The sequence below is a fragment of the Anabrus simplex genome, chromosome 1, assembly GCF_040414725.1.
Source record: "Anabrus simplex isolate iqAnaSimp1 chromosome 1, ASM4041472v1, whole genome shotgun sequence".
In the NCBI taxonomy this organism is placed as follows: domain Eukaryota; kingdom Metazoa; phylum Arthropoda; class Insecta; order Orthoptera; family Tettigoniidae; genus Anabrus; species Anabrus simplex.
The window spans coordinates 1,440,783,156-1,440,806,564 of record NC_090265.1 but is presented as its reverse complement, the minus strand read 5'-3'; the positions used below and the strand labels follow the sequence as shown (position 1 = coordinate 1,440,806,564).

General features: G+C 38.9%; 1 protein-coding gene across 1 annotated transcript in view; it reads right to left on the bottom strand.

Moving 5' to 3' along the window:
* Positions 1–23,409, bottom strand: part of LOC136860514 (protogenin) — a 606,373-nt gene that overhangs the window by 134,311 nt on the left and 448,653 nt on the right. The window contains exons 10-11 of the mRNA XM_067138762.2: positions 14,916–15,071; positions 213–404 (exon numbers count right to left, since the gene is read on the bottom strand). Coding sequence (XP_066994863.2) covers positions 213–404; positions 14,916–15,071 — 348 coding nt within the window. The remainder of the gene's footprint in view (positions 1–212; positions 405–14,915; positions 15,072–23,409) is intronic.

The window sequence follows — 23,409 nt, the reverse complement described above, 5'->3', positions numbered from 1 at the left end:
TCATACTCCACTTGTTTTTTTGTAATTATTTGCTATTTACTCTTTTCTTTCATAGCTCAGTTTAGACTGAAAATTGAGCACTTGATACGCTGAAGCAAGACACTCCAGGTTAATTCTGAAGTACCTACTGCAGCACATTCTTGAAAGAATACGTAAGGACAAATTTCCCCAATTTTTATAAAACTTGCTCAATAGAATTAGTCCAAGCTAACCTGTAATGGTGTACTCCAACACATCTCCTTTCACTTCATCTACATTGGAGGACGGATGAGATGATCTCCGCCACTGGATCTTATATTCTGTGATCAATCCTCGAGCTTTCTCGTTAGGCAAGGGTGTCCATGTAACTCGTGCAGTTGTAGGGCTGGCAGCTTCCACAATCAACTTGGGAGCTGCCTGAGGCACTGCAAAGAATCAGTTATATCTCTTACTTATCTCTATAAATCTAAATCGACTATGGACATAAAATTTACAAAAGAAATTCATTGTTACAATTCAAATTAATCCTATGCAGAGAACCATTCCAGTCGATCAAGATGTTTAAAGAATAACATAAAAGCCTGCATGAAATACCACAATATTTTATTTTAACTTTTCAAACACATAAATAAACACATAAATCATATTATAATGCTTAACTAATAATGTTATCTACAAACTCCAGTACAAAAATTACCCTGTCTATAATATACTCACTTTCATTGCTGTTGTTTCACTAACCACTTACCATCTGGCCTCCACATTTTAAAACAAGCTTCTAATCATCAACCTCACATTGTAGCTGTACTCTTCTTCCAAAAAAGTCCCCCCAGTCACATTCAAGCACCCACCAAACTTCAAAAAACATTTTCACTCACTATAAACCCCACAAAATCCCTCCCCTTCTGGCTCTTTCCCATGTGAACAAAACCGCTGTAAGACCTGCCGTCTACACATCTGTCTGCCCCATACTAGATCATCCTGACTGCCCTTTATCCAACAGCTTCAGTGTACACTCTGTCCAGCTTTCTATACTGCCTTAACTACATACAATCTAGCCAAAAGAATGTGTGACCACAGTAGTCTGCAACACCCATACATAGATCCTTGGTCTCCATTCACATCTGGCTCTATCAAACCAAATATGATGGCTGCTTCACGGTAACAGTCCTAAAACATTGTCACCCTTCCAAAGTTGGACATCACCTGGTGCTCAGATCTAGGGAAGCACCCAGCCTTATTAACACTAGGATTACCAAACATTCTTTCTACCTACTTTTACCGAAGCGGTCATTTTGACTGATAGTGGCACGTATTCGCTTCTTGAGGATATTGGTGGCAGGAAAAAGTTCGAATTTAGTATAAAAACACCATAGACCATAATTTAATTATTATCATGCATGACTTGTAAACACTATTATAAATAAATAAATAAACAAATAAATGCACTAGTAAGACAAAATGTTCTTCTTACACACTTTAGTTTACATCATATACATATCTGCAAGATTGTCACTTTACAACTTATTTGTCACACTATGCACACACACTTTGCTTGGTCACCTTTGAAGTGAACTTAACCACAGACCAGTTTTACACAGATTGCACACCTTTCAATTGTCTTGTTCCCTTTGCACACTTCTTCCCTGATTCATGAAAAAGGGGCCAATGACCTAGATGTTAGGCCCCTCTAAACAACAGGCATCATCATCATCATCATCATCATCATCATCATCATCGATTCATGAAAAACTCAGTAAGACGCAATACTACTTGTTCACTTGGGGTCTGACCGGTGGGTCGCGTTTCATCTCTTCCAAGATAGGGAAAACCGTCTACAACACACATGGCTTCCACATCGACAGCCAAACAAAATTTCATACCAAACTTTTCTGGTTTATTGGCCATATACTGCATAAATGGGCATCTAGCTTTCGATGGAAAGAGCTGTTCATCCACGGTAATGTTCTCACTTGGTCTGAAGCAAATAGTAAAATCAGATATAAATTTGTCCCGCACAACAGATACAAGCGCCAATCTATAATTTTTCAGGTGATCCCTGCTGGTAGATTTTTCATCGAATCGAAGAAACCTCATGATATCCAGGAAACGGTTTTGTGTCACAGTTTGGGAGAAAATTCCAGGAACCACTTCTTTGACCACTGTTCGAGAACGTTCGTGTCAGCTCCATAAGTTCAGCGTGCATATAAAATACCAATTACAGCGTCCAATTCTTCCAAAGAAAGTGTCCGTTCAGGATTATTCAGAACTTCACGGGCTCCAACCTCAGTATATCGTTCGATGTGGTGCAGCTTAGATACGTCAATAAAAAGACGACAAGCTGTAGCAGCACATGTTCCTTCAATGTGGCGTATTTCATGCCCTGTGGGACCTCGGACTTCCGTCAGTATAGTTTACTGTCCTGGACGGCCTGGTAGGCTTTGTAGATAAACAAGAGTCCGCACTGTTCCATCCAAAGTGACTACTTCCTCGCCGACCGTCATGTGCTGACCACGCCGATATGCACACTCCCACAGCGTACGCTCGGCCTTCTGTAGTTGATATCGTGCTCCTGGCTAGTGATTTCATTATCTTCCTTAGTGTTTCCTTCACCTGCAACATATAATGCCAAACTTACTTACATTGTGCACAGAAGTACGTAAATACAAAATTACTAACTTCAAATAGGCTTACCTTTGTCATCAGCTGCTTTGCAAGTGTGCGTGCGTCGCCATTTTGTGGGTAGTTCCCTAACCCTTGATGTCAAAGGCTGCTGTGTGATTTCATGTTCACATGGAAATTCTGCTGGCTCGACGCAGCTAGAATCATTATCCGAACTATTTCCGTTTGTCAAGTTATACACGTTTTCGCAATTATCCAGGTCTAAATCAGTCCCAGCTTCATCGCTTGATTGTAACGGGGTTATTTGCTTATGCTTCAGAATTTCGGCATCCATTTGCAGACTACGCGAGAACACGTTTCTTCGGGAAATCTAGTTTGAATGTTTGTAACGACTGAACACGACAATTGACTGCTCGTTACGATTTCACACCTTTCATTACTGAACAAATACTGACAATATTTTCCTGTCAGTGTACTTGTATCATTGTTTGAAAAGAGCCAACAGCTGTCCCATTGCAGCACAACAACAAGTTATATTCGATACTATGGTAATAAAGTACACTGTAACAGCTTGTTAGAATGATACCCCGTTCTAAATGAATACCACAAAAGTCTGATGGGGTAGCTACTGCAATACCGATCAAAATGACCGCCCGGTAAAAGTAGGTATATGACCTCATAGCGCTAACTAGAAAGGAGTTACGGGTTTTTTAGAAGCTATATGCTGAAACGTACACTTAATATTAATAAAAGCCACCAAAGGGTTTGTTATGTTCTAAACGTATAACGACAGTGATAGAAAAAATAAAACTGAAAACGGTCATTTTGAACGCTGCGGTAAACCTAGTGTTAAATAACTTTTCTCTATATTCTTGTCTCACCTTCTCCCCCACCCTTTACCTGATAACAATAATCACCACCATTTTTATTCTATCCTCCACTGACAAAGACTGCAGACCAAACTTTTGGATCCATGTGTATATAAATACACGTACTTACAGAGTAAGTCACTGCTATGCATTTGTTTCCAACATATATCGATAGCTTTCTTGCCTGAGCATTTATGATTCCACTCTATAGACTTTCTAGTTTTCCTTTCCCGTTCTCTATATTTTCTTTTTGTCCCTATGTGTATTGTTAAATCATTAAATAATCAATGGATGTCGTGGACTGAGATTACATTCCAGTAGAAGGCACAACCAGGCCTCCAAATGAAGATCATCAAACTTAGGCTGCCACTTCTATCCTTCAATCACTAACTACTAACCCCACTGCTTCAGTGTTTTGAACATATTTCCCTTTCATACTACTACTACTGACCAGACTGATGAAGACACAACATCCAAGACAGTTCTTTTCTCTCGTTTTATTCCCTTCATTTTACAACTTTTATTTTCCAATTATAATACCGTATTTTCTTGCATAATTAACGACTTTGCACAAATTACGCATCCCAATATTTCTGGGCCCAAAGTGGAGAAAAATAAATGTTCACGTATTTGATGCACCCCACTTCTTTGAACATCCATCACACAACACCGGATGCGATTCGAAATAAAGATGTCAACTACTCAGTTAGCAGCCTTCCCATTGCATTCCAAATACTGGGCAACATGCTGTTTTCAGCCAGTAGAAAATACCACTGCACTAGTCAGCGAGACAATCAGCGCAGCCTCGTAAAAACGTATCATGTGATTGTTTCGGGTAGGGGATATGCATTTCCAGTGATCTCAAAATCATTCGTTAGTCCACAGTGAGCAAGAATTCGAGTAATACTGAATCATATAAACATGCGGTGATCAGTTATGCTGAAACGTAGGGGCATAGGGCAGCGGGCTGCAAGTTTTCAGTGTCCAAATGCAATGTGCACTACTTGGTAACAGAGAAGTGCTCTTCAAGTGACCAACAAGTCTCGCAAAGCATTTTGCAGACCAGAAAGCACCAAATTTCCAAAAGTAGAGGAGGATCTTCTCTGCTTAAATATATGATTTCGTAACGCAACGCCGCTTCTCATGAAATGCTGCATTTTAAAGGACGAGATAAAGTTGCTGCACATGAAATCAGTGTCTCGGATTTGAAGGTTAGCAGAGGCTGGATGATTAATTTTATGAAGAGAAATGGACTTTCTCTTCAGCGAAGAACATCATTATGCCAAAAATATTCCACATGATTTCAACCAAAAAGTTATCGGTTTTCATCGCTTTGTCATTTGGAAGCGTAAACTGAAGGAATATTCCTTCTCCCAAAAAGGAATCACAGGTCAGACGCCAATCAGTTTCCACATGACACCAAGTCGAACAATCGATAAGAAGACATCAAGTGATATCGCACTGAATGTACGCACTATCGGAAGTGAAAAACAACGATGTACTGCAATATTTGCTGCAACAGATGATGGCAAAAGGCTGGCATCTAATGTTGTTCCAAAACAGAAAACAATGCCTAAAGTAAAATTTCCCCAAGGGATCCACATTCGTATCCAAGAAAAATGGTGGATGAACACGTCACTCGTACAAGATTGGGTACGAACGGTTTGGGGAAATGTAGCAGGGCCCCTTCTTTGATGCCTGGCTCTTCTCGTGTTTGACAGTTTTCTTCCTTGCCGGTATGTCATTATTATGTACATACACGACTTTTATTTTCATTAGTTGATGTTTATTTCACTTCAGGTCGTATTGCAGCTCATAATGGGAAGAATATTTTCCAGTGTTGGTACTTCAAATCCATGTGTCCAACTTACCTGGTATACCATTTTTGACTTTTTAGAAAATCTCATGCCAGAATTTTACACCAAATGACAATAACTGAAAATGAGTCAAACCATTTGTGGGTATATTATATTTGATGTATCTTTCAAATGTACATGAATTGTAAATATTTTTTAAATGTCTTAATTCCTTGAATAATTTACGTTTTCGTTTGTATCTTTTGTCAAAAAAGTTTGATTAAGCGAGAAAATACGGTATGTATACTAGTTTGTCCTTATTCAGGAATACACCATACTTTTATACAACATTGAAAATACACTGAGCGGCACAAAAAACGCAACACTTATATTTCTTTCAAAACTGAAATTTATTTTAAAATTTATGACACTTTTGTGACACTAATCCACTATCTTATGATAGAATATTGTGGTATGGATCTAAGTGTCTAACAATGAAAAGAAAAGAAAAACAAATTGAACAAATTAAGCCAGAGATGCACATTTCAAGGAAATATTGTAAGCTCATAAAAATAATGCACTTCTGTTTTGATGTTATACACTTAACAGACCTCGGAGACGATCTCGGAGAACTCTGTTCAAATCTTCAAACGCGTGTATTGCCATTCTTACACCAATGACGACATTCAACCTTACAGGCATGCTCCTGATTAATGCGGTAAAGTCCGTTGAGGAATCATCCCCCATTCTTCCAAGAGAGCATTCTGTAGGTTGTGTAGGGTCTCTGAATAGTGCTGACGGGCTCTTCTCTCCAGCTGATCCCAAACATCCTCAGCAGGATTCAAATCAGGGCTTCGAGCAGGCCAAGCCATAACACAAATCCCTGTCTCGTCCAAGAACTCTTGCACAATTCTCGCAATATGTGGGTGTGCACTGTCGTGCATTAATGCAAAATCATCACCAACAAATGGGTAAAAGGCACGATATGCTCCAGAGGGATTTCCTCCACATACCGAAGTGTGGTAAGAGTCCCATTCTCCACGAGGACCAAATCAATCCTTGCAGCTGCATTGATTCCTGCCCACATCATCACAGAATCATCCCAAAAAGGCATCCTGAATGAGAATGTGCAAGGGAAATACCTTTCTCCTGGCCTTCTCCAGACTCTCTCTCTTCCATCAGGTGATTGGAGACCAAATCGCGACTCACCAGTGAACAACACTTGATCCCATTGTTGTACTGTCCAGCGAAGATGTTCCCTTGTGAAACGTAGTCAAGCTGTGTGATGCTCTCTGGTGAGTTCTGGACCTATAGCAGGTCTTTTGGATTTAAGATTGGCTTCATCCCATCTTTCTCGAACGGTTTTCTCACTAACACTGACCTTTCAAACTTGGTGGAGTCTATTTTGTGTTTCAACGGGGGTGGTGTGATGGTTGCGGAGAAGTTGTACGTTGTAGTTGAAGTTGTAAGAAGCGGTCACCTCTCTCCGATGTTGCTCTTCTTCGGGCCTGATCCTGGTCTCAGTGTAAAGCCTCCAGTTTCCCTGTACCTTCGTATGGTTCTGGAAATCGTGGAAGATGTAGTCCTCAACACTTCTGCAACGTAATGCATGCTGGGACCATCTTCTATCAAAGCAACAGCTTTTGCAGCTCGTTCAGGGCTTAACAGCATGTTTACTCCAGAAAGATCCTACAAACACGTATGACTGAAAGGGAACAATTCAAGGTACAACAATAAGTACTACAAGAGTGGGAAAACATTACTCGCTCACATCCAGTGGTGTTTTTCCAGGCTAGTGCAATGATATTTGGAGGTAAAGGTGAAAAAGCGACAATCAAGATAGGGGGAGAAATTATTGAACAGGTGAATAAGTTTAAGTATCTTGGAAGTATTGTGACTGAAGACCTTCACTCTATAACAGACATAAAAGCTCGAATTGCCTTAGCCAAGGAAAGCTTCAACAAGAAGAAAAAACTGTTTTGTGGCCCGCTAGAGAAAGATCTGAGGAAGAGGCTTGCAAGGTGTTACATATGGAGTATAGCTCTATATGGCACTGAAACATGGACATTAAGGAAGGAAGAACAGAGAAGAATAAAGGCATTTGAGATGTGGATTGGTGAAGAATTGAAGGTGTAAAGTGGGAAGTTCTGAAGAGAGTGGGAGAAGTGAGGAGCATGCTGACCGTAATCCAAAATAGGAAGAAAAACTGGATAGAGCATAATCTAAGACACAACACCTTACTACAAGTAGCAATTGAAGGGATGATAAAAGGAAAATGAGGAAGAGGAAGGAGACGATATCAGTTATTAGACAGCATTAGAAAAAGAAAGGAAGATTATGCAGAAGTGAAGAAAAGGGCACAAGATCGAGAGATATGGTGGTCATAGCCATAATTGGACCTGCCGAACGGCAGAACAACCTATGATGATGATCATGATGATGATCATGATGATGATGATGAGTGCAATAAATAATCAACACGTCATTGTTTGCTCATATAGCAAAGCCAGTAACATACCCCATCTTAAGAAATTGCTTGAAGTGCTTCACTTTGATTAAATAGATAATTACACAATAATTACACATCATTTATTGGGGGTTGCATTTTTCGTGCCACGCAGTGTACATGCTGGAAAGAGAGCAATATGTCAACTAGGTTGAAAAGAACCACATAAGCCAATCAAATTATTGTTTCTGACTTGAAAACAAATACAAAAACAAAGTACAGTCAAACGCTATGACTCTAATGTCTATAATTCAAATTTTCGATGTCTCAAAGGAATTTTAGTTTTCTGATGGAATCTTATAACTCGAGGTTCTATTACTCAATTTTTTCAATACTCCAAGGGATACGTACAATTTTTATCTTTTTTTAAGTCGCTTTTCGTCGCACCTACACAGGTAAGTCTTATGGCGACGATGGAACAGGATAGGGCTAGGAGTGGGAAGGAAGCGGCCGCGGCCTTAATTAAGGTACAGCCCCAGCATTTGCCTGGTGTGAAAATGGGAAACCACAGAAAACCATCTTCAGAGCTGTCGACAGTCAGGTTCAAATCCACTATCTCCCAAATACTGGATACCGGACGCACTTAAGCGACTGCAGCTATCGAGCCCGGTGAAAGATATTTCAAGCCCCGATGTAAAATGTGTTTCTGTAACTCGAAATTATGTGGAGCATTACGCTTATGCGCACATATTATTCCCACGAAAAATTAGTTCCTCTAGAAGGAACTTGAACATAAGTATAAGCAATCTCTAAATTTTAGTAAGAGTGTATTGTTTGACTCGCCGGATGCCATAGCATCTTAACGGTACTACACATCGTGAGAAGCTGCATACCACAGCAGTTTAAAATCCTACTTTAGGCTACTTCACAACACTCAACAAGCTGCTGTCAGGACGGGGTGGTATGTACGAAGTTGGAGTTCTGGCCTGCCAGGTTGGTCAAGCCCCGGCCAGATTTTGCAGCTTTATTCACAGACAGTCAACAGTTTGTGAGGACATGTTTGGTGCTGTCAGTATATCATACACAATTTGTTTTACGCCGCACTGACACAGATAGGTCTTATGGCGACAATGGGACAGGAATGGGCTAGGAGTGGGAAGGAAGCGGCTGCGGCCTTAATTAAGGTACAGCCTGGTGTGAAAATGGGAAACCACGGAAAACCATTTTCAGGGCTGCTGACAGTGGGGTTCGAACCTACTATCTCCCGAATACTGGTTACTGGCCGCACTTAAGCGACTGCAGCTATCGAGCTCAGTGGCAATTTTTTATTTTATTTTATACATTTCCCTGATACAGTAAAATTAGTGAAAAAAGGAAACATCAGAGGCAGTCATGTAAAAGTACGTCCAAGAGCCAGTAACTACCTCTACAGATAGGAACTCTTGAGTGTCTGGTTGTAGGATGACTCTTTCTGCAGACAAGGATGGGGATATTCAGTATTGTTTTGGCATCCTTGATCGTAGGAATGTGGAAAGACCAAAACTTGAGGCAGGAAACTAGGGGCCTCCTCCATCCCTTATCTAATTTTGTAACCATGCGAGTGTAAACTTAACGAGGAGTTAACTCTTGGAATGCAGAAATTTCGGAGGATGAGGACCAGTGTTGCCAACTTATATTTTCAAGATCCGCTAAATACTACTGAAAATCCACTAAAATTCCACCAACAAATCCGATCTCAAATAATGAGCAATAAAAATGAGCAATAATAATAACAACAACAACAACAACAATAACAATAATAATAATAATAATAATAATAATAATAATAATAATAATAATAATAATAATAATAATAATAATAATAATAATAAATGTCTGCACTCATCTGATCTGTGCGTTTCACTGGGATTAACCCCCTGCGTGCGAGCCGGCGAGCTAAAACTTGTAGGCGATTTACTGCCAAGTGCAAACTACGTGAATCCCCTACCTCAAGGGCCACACACAGAACAGGCCAGTTCATCAAACCATCTTCCTTCCTAGCATAAATATTAAATGCTACTCTCTCACAGTTTCATTATCTGTTGTCATTTGTCAACTAAGAGATAAGTAACCTATCCCCACGCATTACAAATTTACGATACCATTATCTCATAACATCAGATCCAAATAAAATGTTTTCCTGATGTGACTGCTAGATCCTTACAAGAAATAAGGAATAGCTCGGACACAGATTGGAGTACAAATTTTAAAAAAAAAAAACGTAAAATGGATAAAACACTAAATTCCACTATAATAAATCTAGAATTCCACCAAAAAATCTGCTGTCTGCTATATGATATATTTCTCCACCGACAGTCTTCTAATTCCGCCAAATTTAGCGGAAAATCCGCTCAGTTGGCAACACTGATGAGGACACCACCTACTTAACAATTCAGTACGGTTTTCCTTGAAAGGTCAGATTTATTGTACTTACAGCTAGCAATTGCAGAACTTTGCACTGCATTTACAGTTCAATTTATAAGAGGTGGAAAAAAAGAATGGTGTGGTTTTGGATTTGAACACAAAAATTGTTTTAGAAGCTAATGGGAAAGACAAATTGTCTCTTAAGCAGATCGTAGCAATTATTAAAAGAATTGCGCACAATGTGCATCAGTGTTTAGCATAAGTACACAATGATTTGTTTCTCTTTTTGCAAAACTGCAAGTGATATCTGTGACAACTTTCACCACACAGTTCGTATACACATGAGTCACAAGGATCATGGAGTCTCTTATTAGTGCAGAGATTAAGATTGGAAAACTGCAAGTCTATGACATTCTTAAGAAAAAGGTGAAATTAAATGAAGCTCAGAATAACTGGGAATAAAGAAATCACCAAAATTGTTTGGGAATGGTTCGTTGGTGCAAGAGCAAGAAATTTGCCCAATGGATGGTTGGAAAATTTTAAAAGAAAACATCAGATAGTGTTGGTCTGTGGAAAGGATGGAGATGTCGCTGAGGAAACATTAGCAGATTGGACGTAAAAAATTGTCTCTCATATTAAAAGCTATGAATTCCGGAGCATAGCAAGTAGTGATGAAACCAGACTATTTTTCCGAGCACTACCTAGCAAAATATTATCTCTCAAAGGGGAAAAGATGTATTGGAGGGAAACTTTGCAAAGAGAGATTGACGGGTTTTTAAAGTGGTTTTCTTTTTGAGGAACTTGAAAAGCCATTAGTTATAGGAAAAGCAGCAAAATCCAGATGCTTCAAAAACATGTATTTCAAGAGTCGACCTGTCAATTGGAAATCCAATAAGAGGGCATGGATGACGTTACACCTAATGGAAGGATGGTTGGTGTCATTCAACTCAAGAATGAAGTAACAAAATAGGAAATCCTATTTCCCAACATGCCTCATGCCATCCAGCAATACACTTTCTAAAGTTAAGCTTGCATGGTTCACACTGAATACTTCTAATGTAACTCAGCCAATGGATCAGGGTGTCATTATCTGTATTAAGATTAATTACAGAAAACTGATAATGGCATCATTGCTTGCAAACATTGAATCAGCAGCCTCTGCCACCAAACTGACTAAGTCCATCACTTTTCAGTCTGTCCAACACAGAAGTGCAAATATGATATATAACACTGTAACATGCCTGTAAGAAATACATAAAGAATGACATGTTCCATTCTAAAAGAACATCCTCAGATGGAATGTGGGTTAGGATATTCTTATCTGTAATAAATTTTCTGAATTTATGCAGCATATTCGCCAGTCAAGACACTTTAAGCAGGTTATTATTTATCACTAGGTCTTAAATGTTACAGTTAATTCAATTCGATACTTTATCTGATCAGAATCATAAACATGCATTTACTGCCTAATACACAAGATTCATTACAAGATGAAAAGGCAGCACCACTTCCCCCTCTCCAACATACAGAAGCAATGTGCACATATGCCCACTAGGGTTGGGCACTATGTCCCTGTTTCGGCACACTGTGCCGGTGCACAGTTATGATCCGCTGTTCCAGTCAATTGTCCCGAAACATTCTCAAGCGAGACGGAGACACTGACTCGCTGTCCCGTCAGAAGCGCCACTATGCACTGCCCTTCGCCTACTATCTGAACTGTGCAGTGGGTGCACGGGACACAGGACTGTAACTGTGCAGTGTAGAGAGAACTTCGAGAGGCAATATTACATGCTCCGCACCAGCGGGAATGTGCCTGCACGGAACGTGCTGTGTGGTGTGTGCCTGTGTGTAGTTATGGCCATACCCAGCATAAAGCTGCATGGAACGTGAACGAACAGTCGGAACACTGAAATTCGCGCCCAATAATCACGTTTAAAGGCTGCTTTTAGGTTAAGATTTTTCCGGTCAATATGAAATACACATAACACGGTTACAATGGCAGTGTGGGTGTTAAAAAGTAACTAATTCAAGAATATTTTCACTAGTTGAATGTATTGGCCTGTATTGTGAGTAATTAGGGCCAGGATAAAACTTCATGGCACGTGAGAAAGCAGTCGGAACTCTGAATGAAATACTCACCCAAAAAAATCATGTCTAAATTTTCTTTTTAGGATAAGAATGTTTTCATTCATTCTGAAATACACCTGTCACGATTACACTGGCAGTACAGGTGTTTACAAATGTCACAATGTTATTTTCACCAATTAAAAGTATACTGGCACAGTTGAAGAAACATTCGTCAGTGTTCTATTCACGTACGCAATATACAAGCAGAACACGAAAATAAAAACTGTGGGATGTTTAAGTCTGAAATCTCTCATCATTGTGGTGGTTGAAGGACCCTATGCAGACAAAACAGAACATAAATTGCATTTCACTCTGTCCGGTTTTCTTCTAGTAAAAAAGTCCTGAACAGGACTCCGATGCGACATTATGCAAAGTTTACCATCTTTCGTACGGTTCAATTACTTTCGTGCTGTTATGCTCTCTGCACTTCGAATTCCTTCCCTCTCAACTTCCATTTACTTTCTTCAATATCTCGAAAATTTCCCTCAACACTTTCTCGGGGATTGATGTTAAAAATTAATTTGGAGTTTAAGGAAACTTTTAAGCCCAAGAAAAATATAGGTCATCGCTTTGGAATTTAAAATATAACTGGATGAAAACATTGTTGTACTTTCGTGCTGTTATGCTCTCTGCACTTCAAATTCCTTCCCTCTCAACTTCCATTTACTTTCTTTAATATCTCAAAAATTTCCCTCAACACTTTCTCGGGGATTGACATTAAAAATTAATTTGGACTTTTAAGGAAACTTTTAAACCCAAGAAAAATATAGGTCATCGCTTTGGAATTAAAGATATAACTGGATGAAAAAATATTTACACTCCAGCACAGGGCGGCACACAGCTGGTATCGACAGTCAGACACAGCCAAGGCCAACTAATCTATCTAGTGCGGCCTTGACATAGCACGTTCGGTACAGGCACATTCCAGCTGATGCGGAGCATGTCATGTTGCCTCTCGAAGTTCTCTCTACGACGCAGTTACAGTCCTGTGTCCCGTGTCCTGGCACTCTGTACCGAAACACTCCGCCTCAAGCTCCTAATGTTGCGGAACAAACTATCCTTGATATCTTTGCCTAACAACTGAATGTTCCGGTCTGCCCAACCCTAATGCCCACCGCCACATCTACTGCTCTCCATGAAGTAGAGTTATTTGCCTTCAAAATTTCTCTTCACCCCACCCTACCCAGCTACAAGACCAAGACCGGAAATAAACAACTGGCGGCAATCCAGAAACAGCTGCAGAAGATAATGGATGACAGCAGGTTAAGTACCCACTGGAAAATTTCCGTAATTTACTAAAGTGGCAAATGAGGACTAATACATTCATTACGAATTCATAATCACAGACTAGTTTATGCAACAAACAATATTGTACATATATGCATATATTATCTCTGCGTTCAATGCTGTAATTGGATTGCAGAAGCAGTGAAAGGGGTGTTGCCAAATATAGTACGTCAATGCTTTCACAAAGCCAAGTTTGTCTCACACCCTGATGAAGGAACCATAATAAACTAAAATACTGATGTGGTACAACAAAATCTCAAACAGTGTAATTATGGAAGTGTCAGAGCAGGAAATTATATGGCCACTGATCTACAAGCTGAGACAGTGACAGCAGTAGAAAACACCGAAATGTTCATCACCCATCACCTCCAAGAAAAGGAAACAGAAATGGATGGCGATGATAACAAGAACAAAGACGATGAAGATGGTTTACGTAAGATGAAGTCCTATTAACATGCTCTAACAGCCGTAAAGGACATTAAATCTTTTTGGCAAGTGAAAAATAACAAGGAATTGTTCAGCATAATTTGCCTACCCTGCATTTTAAGTGAGAACCGTGCTACCAAAGATAGTTGTGTTCAGCGTACCGTTCTGGGTTACTGGTCTGTACAGTGTTACTATTGGTGTTATTTCTATAAAACATGTCCTGTGTATTAAATAAGTACTGTACTACTGCACACTGTGAGGAAGTTCTAAGCAAGAACAGATTCGTATTAGTGCTGATGAACTACTGTATGTAAGTGTGTGATTAGTGTCATTATTGTATCTACTAACATACTAAATCATAAAAATCTACTGCTGAATTATCTAACGGAGTTATACTTATGATTTTTATTTTATTTTTTAACCACCTTTATGAACCGGAATCCTGCATACAGCGGGAAAAAATTCCAGACCCTAGCATTTCCGCTGAGGACAGGTTTTACTGTATATGAAAGTATATAGAGAGCCACAGAGAGCAAGGAAGCAAGGACGTCACTACAAGCCGCTGACGGGAAGAGGGGTGGGCAGTGCCTCACAATCTGGTGAAAACTGTGAGGGGTGGACAGTAATATCATAATACATATGCCGAGTTACTGCCCATCTATGATGGGTACTTCCGCTAGTCTAATATAAGAACTAGTAGGAAGTCAAGCTTATTATCAGGTGCATTTATTATCCAAACTTAAAAATTCCATTATTGGCAACAAACGTGTGGTGTATTTTTCCTTCCTTTTTTTCCCGTTGAAAATAAACTTAATCTTATCCCATGTAATAACAAACCAAACCAACTAGCTGTTTCATATTCCTATACATTGCACAGGCATTTCAATAAAATATTTCCTAATGATGATTCTTTTAGCATTAGTAATAAATTTCAATAGTTCATTTTAACAAATTTCTTACCATCTTCCCCTGTCTGGCAAGCAATATGCGCCGAGAGTTCACTAGCTGAGCGGCCGCTGTATGCACGCACATAAAAAGTATAATTAGTATAGGGTGCCAGCTTGTCCACCAGAAGCGTATTATTTAGAGCAACCTTCTGTTGCTCATCACCTCCACCTACAAAGAACATCAGTTATTAGCAGAAATATTGAATATTTATTCATAAATAATATAACTAGACACCTTTGGTTCAGTAGTAAGAGCAAGAAACTAAAACAAGATTTTTCATCACAAGGAATAAAGAGGTTCAAAGGCAGGCATTGATAGAAAGTGTGCTGTCATGGAATTTTCTTTAACCTTTTGATCAGCGAGTTTTTGGCGACACTTACAGGCCACCAGGAGCGAGTTTTATCTTGAAAATTCTGAATTCTTAATTTTAAGTTATCTTGGTTCTAACTTTTCACTATTAATAAAATTACATACTTTACTGTTGCAGTACATAACTGTTATCTCCAATTTAATTTAAATCAGTGGCATAGAAAGTATTTCTCAAAATAATGAAAGGAATAGTAAAATTTAGAAACTCTATATGTGATCAAGTTTGTATCCTTTACAACACACTGACTTGACTTTGCAACAGTTTCACCTATTAAAATGTCTTCATGGTATTGTATTGACCCAGATACCCCGAGGTTTCCACCGTGTTCAGTTTCCGTATCCTTTCCAGTATAAACAATAAAATAAAGGATAAACCCAGTTTCACAGTCGCACCTTTATACCAAACCTGGGCCACTTTGATGGAATGTATTGTTTCCATTTTAGGCGACCTTTCCAAGCAACTAGGCTCTCATCAATTCAGATGTTTTGGAAGGGATAAAATACAGATTGGAATTTCCCTCAGAAATACCATATTTGCTCCCATATTAGACCCCTTTTTCCCACCACATTTACAGCCAAAAAAGTAAAAGGGGGGTCCAATGTGCGATAACCTCGAATTTTGTGCAGTTAACATATGACTTCTAGGCTAGTTATGTTTTATTTGGCGCCTCCAAAAATCGTTTAAGTGGGGACATAAAACAACAACAACAACATTATTATTATTATTATTATTATTATTATTATTATTATTATTATTATTATTATTATTATTATTATTATTAATAATTATTTGTTAGGTACATTGGCGAGTAAACCAATTGTGATTGGATTGTTCTTAAGCTACTTCTCTCCCAAAAAACCCTATACTGGCCCGAGTTACAAGATAAAAAAGATCACTTTGTTAATGATCTTGCCTGCCAATATTAATAGGCCTAGCAACATTCGTGAATATTTCTTAACTACAGTACAACTCATTTCCTCATCCCAAGGCGGTGCAGCTCTTTTTTTGACAGGCCCCCAGTGGAAGGGAGTTTCCTGTACCAGTTTTACCGCAAATCAACCTTCCTGCCATTTGTAAATCTCTGGCAATGTGGTACCGGGAATCGAACTCAGGCTTCCGAGAATGGCAGCTAATTCTGCTAACCGTTACACTGGCAGGCATTCTTAACTACAAAACACAGACATACCGGTATACACAAGATTAATGCGTGCTTGTAATGCGAAACTATTCACCTATTTGTGTGATGTCATCAGAACTGCAGTAGGCCTTCACTACGGAGGCAGACATTTCTTAACTACGAAACACAGATGTACTGCATGACTTCGACACGTGTTTTCATTGTGTGGGTTGTACGGACGAAACTACTCACAAATTTGTGTGATGTCATCAGAGCTGCATAAGGCTCGTACCCACTTCGAAGTGGAATCATTTGTTCTTTTCTGACGAATTACGTTGGGGGGGGGGGGGGCTTGTATACGAGATATATTGTTTCATTTCCTTTGTCTCAAAAAGCCAAGGGGGGTCTAATACGCGAGGAGGTCTAATACACCAGTAAATACAGTAGTTTATTACAGGCCTAATTTTATAAAGTCTGTCACCTGGGGCTTGTAGATTGTTGTCAGAAAAGTGAAACAGTCTTAGAATAAGGGAGAAATTGTAGAGAGGGGTAATTTTACCAAACATCGGAGTTTCGATTAATTTATTTGCTGACCAAGAGTCTTTCATACTGTTTTTCTTCACATGGCCCTTCAACAAAATAGCTGCCAGGAAAACATAAAAAGTCTTCACGGCTATGCCTTGCCACTTATTCACAAAATTATGTAACTTCACCTTTCCTTTATGTCGGTATTTTCCGTAACAAATAAGTTGTACTTTTTCATTTCTGACACTATGAAGTTCATTATATTACGCTCAACAACTTCTTTGAAAATCGACACTTCAACTCTTGAATCATTGTCATTATTATTCAAATGAAGATTATCACTAAGACCTGAATTTGATGGATCAAAATGAGCAGAAAGCGTACGAAGAAACTTGGCTACAGAACTCCACTTTCTTCGTTCGGTTTGAACAGCTGACAGCTTAGCCTTCTTTGTGACAGCGGAGCACTGCACTTCGTCCTCAATTTCCGAGTTGTCTCGTTCCGAGGAATTGCCAATTTCACTATCATCGGACACATTGCAATCATTATCACCATCATAAATATACACTTAAATATCAATTTCATCGCCAGACTCATCGTTAGTCAAAATATTACCAAACAGCTTATATAAATAGTGGAAACTCCTCACCAAACCAAGCAACAGCGCTCCCCAGAACCTCCTAGGAAGTATTTGTGCTATACATGGCTGTAATAATTATAAACAACAAAGGGACCCAAAATCTTTCTTCAGGTTTCCAAGAAATATGGAAATGCAAGTATGAATTTATTGTAAATAAGTAGTCTACCATTACACTGATATTTTGCATATTTTACCTATTCTTCATTTATTTATAGATGCACGCAGTGGGGTATTCGAAGCCGAAGAGCTGACTCAGATGATGTATTGAAAAGGAATGGCCCAGAACATTTAAACAGAACTCATGCAGTATGTTCACACCACTTTGTGGAGAAAGATTTCAGGAACAAAAACTTCTTAAGTCAAGGGCAACATCTTTGTAGTTTGTTGATAGCGAGCCTAATTTTAATACTGAAATAATAGCATAATTATAAAACATGGTGACTTTATGGTACAGTAGACCTACCATATAACAACGTGCTTCAATATTTCCCTTTGAAAGTGTACGCAGTTAGTTATTTACAGTTGTTTTAAGGGGCAGAACAGCGAGATCATCTGCCCCTAAAGTGTACGTATTGCACGATTAAAGCTAAGGGAGGTTAATGTAATCTAACAAGTTCAGAAACACAAATTTTAATTTTTCAAAAAAATATATAACATGACGGTAACTGACAATTTATGTATTGAAGTTTGTTCAACTCTTTTTTTAAATACCAATATGTCAAGAAGGAGAGATTAAAACCAATGTTCTAATATTTCCTTGTAATTTTCAGTATTTGGCTACGTGCAGTAGCTTCAGTTCTGCTGCCTATGGCAACGAAAACCATATGCCGAAGCAGTCCAAAGAAAAGAGAGAAGAGGAATTGGAACCAAAAGAAACAGTAGATAATTATGGACCCATGGGAATCACTGAATGTAGAGAAGAAAATAGTGTGAAGAATGTGTTAGCGTGAAGAAGAGGTTCAGACTTGTTTCAGAAAGCAGTGAGCAAGTACAAGAGATTGAATATTAAATTGAAAACTGAAATTCGACAACTAAAAGTTAAACTCAGACAGAAGGAAGTATAATGTGTGTGCAGAGGGAATAATGTGTGTAATGATGTTGCAGGCAATTTCATCAATCTTCAGATAACACTTTAAAACAGGAAGGCTCATGCACATAGATATGCAGAACAAGGCAAAAGTTTCTCTTTAGCTCTGCATTTTTGCTTAGCAAAGGCAGATAGGTTTTAGCAACAATATTTTTGTCTACCAACGACGAGATCACTGTGGAGCTGGTTAGAAAATGCAGAGGTAAAACCTGGTGTAAACAATGTGGTCGTTGACTTATTAAAAATTAAGTGTGAAAAGATGGAGATTAGGGAAAAGGTTATATCTGAGGCATCCAGATGCAAAATGCAGTAATCCACTTTTGCTCGAAAATTAGTTGTTGCCACCATTTTGTTCTCTATGCTGTTGTCTGTTGATTAGACCCTTAAAACTCAAGCAAAACTGATTCCGTCTGCTTTAAATCGCACCCCGAAAACAGCCTACAGATGCAAAAGTGTGTGTATCCACATCTGTTTGCAAAGCAAAACTGAGTGAATCCATTTTCATCATAAAGAAGCAGAACTTGGTGTATCCTTACCAAGCACCATTACTTAAGGTGGTTTGCAGGTGAAAAATTAGCTTAATACACACACTGTCCTGCGTTTGAATAATGCTATTTTACAAGCTTTTTTCTCCATGGATGTTAGTTCTGAGCTTGTGCACTAAGCTAAGGCAAAAGCTTTTTATGATGAACTGAAAGTTGAGGGCAATGGTGAAATAACCTTCACATTTGATTGCCAGAAAAACCTCACATTGCCTAAGTTGCAGGATCAAAGTGCTTATTATACATGCCAAATGTACGTGTACAATTTTAAGATCTGCCAAGGCCCACCAGGTGTGCAGCAAAACCAGAGAAATACATTTATTTAGACTTGGAAAGAAACCGATTTTGCAAAGGGATCTAATGAAATTGTGTCCTGTGTGCATCATAGGTTAACATCAACAGATTTGAATGGCAGCCACACCATCCGCCTAATGTCGGACAGCTGTGTAGGGCAAAACAAGAACCAGACAATGCTGGGTATGCTGTGCTTTTGGCTAACAAAAGAGGCTCCTGTCAGTGTGAAACAGGTGAAGATCTTCTATCCAATGGTTGGACATTCTTTTCTACCACCCAATAGAATTTTTGGTCCAATAGAAAAAGTTCTCAGGTTGAAAGTTACTGTCATATTACCGAGAGAGTACCATGAAGTATTCAAGGGTCACGGAATAGTTTTCCAGCTAGGAGCAGATGTCGTCAATCGGTGTTGGAAGGATCAATCAATCAATCAATCAATCAATCAATCAATACTGATCTGCATTTAGGGCAGTCGCCCAGGTGGCAGATTCCCTACCTGTTGTTTTCCTAACCTTTTCTTAAATGATTTCAAAGAAATTGGAAATTTATTAAACATCTCCCTTGGTAAGTTATTCCAATCCCTAACTCCCCTTCCTGTAAATGAATATTTGCCCCAGTTTGTCCTCTTGAATTCCAACTTTATCTTCATTTTGTGATCTTTCCTACTTTTATAAACACCACTCAAACTTTATTCATCTACTAATGTCATTCCACACAATCTCTCCGCTGACAGCTCAGTATATACCACTTGTAGAGCAGCTCTTCTTCTTTCTCTCCATTCTTCCCAGCCCGAACTTTGCAACATTTTTGTAACGCTGCTCTTTTGTCGGAAATCACCCAGAACAAATCGAGCTGCTTTTCTTTGGATTTTTTCCAGTTCCTGAATCAGGTAATCCTGGTGAGAGTCCCATACACTGGAACCATACTCTAGTTGGGGTCTTACCAGAGACTTATATGCCCTCTCCTTTACATCCTTACTACAACCCCTAAACACCCTCATAACCATGTGCAGAGATCTGTACCCTTTATTTACAATACCATTTATGTGATTACCCCAACGAAGATCTTTCCTTATATTAAACCCCAGATGCTTACAATGATCCCCAAAAGGAACTTCCACCCCATCAATGCAGTAATTAAAACTCAGAGGACTTTTCCTATTTGTGAAACTCACAAGCTGACTTTTAACCCCGTTTATCAACATACCATTGCCTGCTGTCCATCTCACAACATTTTCGAGGTCACGTTGCAGTTGCTCACAGTCTTGTACTTATTTATTACTCTATAGACAATAACATCCTCCGCAAAAAGCCTTACTTCTGATTCCACTTCTTTACTCATATCATTTATATACATAAGAAAACATAAAGGTCCGATAATACTGCCTTGAGGAATTCCCCTCTTAATTATTACAGGGTCAGATAAAGCTTCACCTACTCTAATTCTCTGAGATCTATTTTCTAGAAAAATAGCAACCCATTCAGACACTCTTTTGTCTAGTCCAATTGCACTCATTTTTGCCAGTAGTCTCCATGATCCACCCTATCAAATGCTTTAGACATGTCAATCGCGATACAGTCCATTTGACCTCCTGAATCCAAGATATCTGCTATATCTTGCTGGAATCCTACAAGTTGAGCTTCAGTGGAATAACCTTTCCTAAAACCAAACTGCTTTCTATCGAACCAGTTATTAATTTCACAAACATGTCTAATATAATCAGAAAACATGCATTCCCAAAGCTTACATACAATGCATGTCAAACTTACTGGCCTGTAATTTTCAGCTTTATGTCTATCACCCTTTCCTTTATACACAGGGGCTACTATAGCAACTCTCCATTCATCTGGTATAGCTCCTCCGACCAAGCAATACTCAAATAAGTACTTCAGGTATGGTACTATATCCCAATCCATTGTCTTTAGTATATCCCCAGAAATCTTATCAATTCCAGCTGCTTTTCTAGTTTTCAACTGTTGTATCTTATTGTAAATGTTATCATATGTAAATTTTAATACTTCTTTAGCCTTAGTCTTCTCCTCTATCTGGACATTATCCTTGTAACCAACAAAGATGCACTTGCTGATGTCGTCAAGCCCTGTGGTCAGCGTCACTTCAAATTTGCTTCTGTAAAAAGGGTTGTGATCACCAGGAGTAAACATGGAAACGCACTAGTAAGAGGTGAAGTGGCCTACAGAATGGACGCTGGTGAAGGGAGAGGGATATGCAGACGTGGCAAAGCCTACTCGTCCATGAAGCCGAACGTTATCCAGATTGGAAGAGCCTTAAAGGAAGTGAAAGTTAGGGACATTGATTTTCTGCTTAGAAAGCATTTTGGGGAGACTTGGGAAGAAAACACAGATTTTGTTTTCTATAAGAATCTGATGGATTCTCAAACAGCTGTGAACAATGCAGAGGAGGACTCAGAGTTTGAAATTCATCCAGAAGACAATGAGTTGCCTGTGTAATTTCGATGGAACAGGACAGGACTTGCAAGGTTGCGGCCTTTTTACTTCCTGCAGGCTTTCATTTGATGTCATATACTATGTAATCACACATACTTGTAGTCAATAAATAATTTCTTTTGTCATTTGAACCAGCATTAAGGCATCTTCTTTCCAATTACGTTGTGATAATATCTCTACAGAAGCAAACCTACCTAGATCCATGAAAACAGGAGCAAAATTCAGTGAATCCAAACAATTTTAGGTAATAACTAAAAAAATAAAACACCAATATTTTAAAGATTGTCATAAAAAATAGTCCGTAAGTGAATATAAATCTACAATGAAAAGGAATTTTGCATATCTGCGAGCCAAAAGAAGTAAGACGTTTTTTGTGTTTCCTGAAAAAAAATGTTCTGGTGCATTCACAGCGTTTTGCTTCTGGACGCCTCATCTCTGGTATTTCATGAAATATTTCGTAAAATCACTTTAGACCTTGAATTAATTTAAATCGGTGATATTTTGTATGATATTTTCAACTTGTCAAAATGTAGCAGCCCAAAGCAATATCGAAAGCGCATAACATTGATCAACAATAACACTATATTGACCAATGTTTGTTGGGATGTTCTTTGTCTCCTATTCAGCCATTCAACTCCGATAGATGGGATTACTGCTGCGTATCAAGTATAACAGATTGGCGGGAAATAGCCGAGTTAGAAAACTTTCTCCTTTAGCATGCCATTCCTCTGGTTCATACATTTTCTGATACTGCTGGTACGTAACACACTGGCTCATCATAGTATTCCAGCTATTCGATCCCTACTCTGACGCGCTGTTTTGAATGAGCAGTGTGCACACTTAGGCCCAAAGCAGAGGCTCAGTTAGTAGTAGTGGTAGTAATATGACCTGGTCTAGAATTACAATTTAGGCCTATTCCAAATTATAGCACTATAATTCACTAAATAACTCCAAATTCAACCCTGAAAAGAGCTGTTTGTTAAGAAAAGCCTCTTTTATTAAATTCTACATTCATTTTATTCCAAATTAGCAGTGAAGAGGGGATTTCTCCTCTGGCTTTGAGGAAAACTTTGTCTCCAAGTCAGATAGATTCCCCCCCCACCAGTGTAGCGAATTGAGATTCTTTGACTCATCGGGTACTCCTAGGAAACAGATTAGTAACAAGGCATAGTTTTTGCCTTGAGACTCTCCATTATTCGACCTCCACCCCGCTGCTGCCGAAAAAGGATGAAGAGTGTTCATGGATCACAGCTGTCTGCGGCTTGGTCATTCCAGCTCTGGAACTTTGGACTGTTAGATCAGCAGCGTAGTACTGTTTGTTCAAAGTGAGAAAATGTGTGGTTTTTCGTTTGATCAAGTATTTCATATGAAGGCATTGCTTTTAATCGCGCCATTCCTACTGACGTTATTGTAGTAAGTGTAATGACCTATGGTCATTTCAGTTGGGAAAACCACCAAGACGGTTT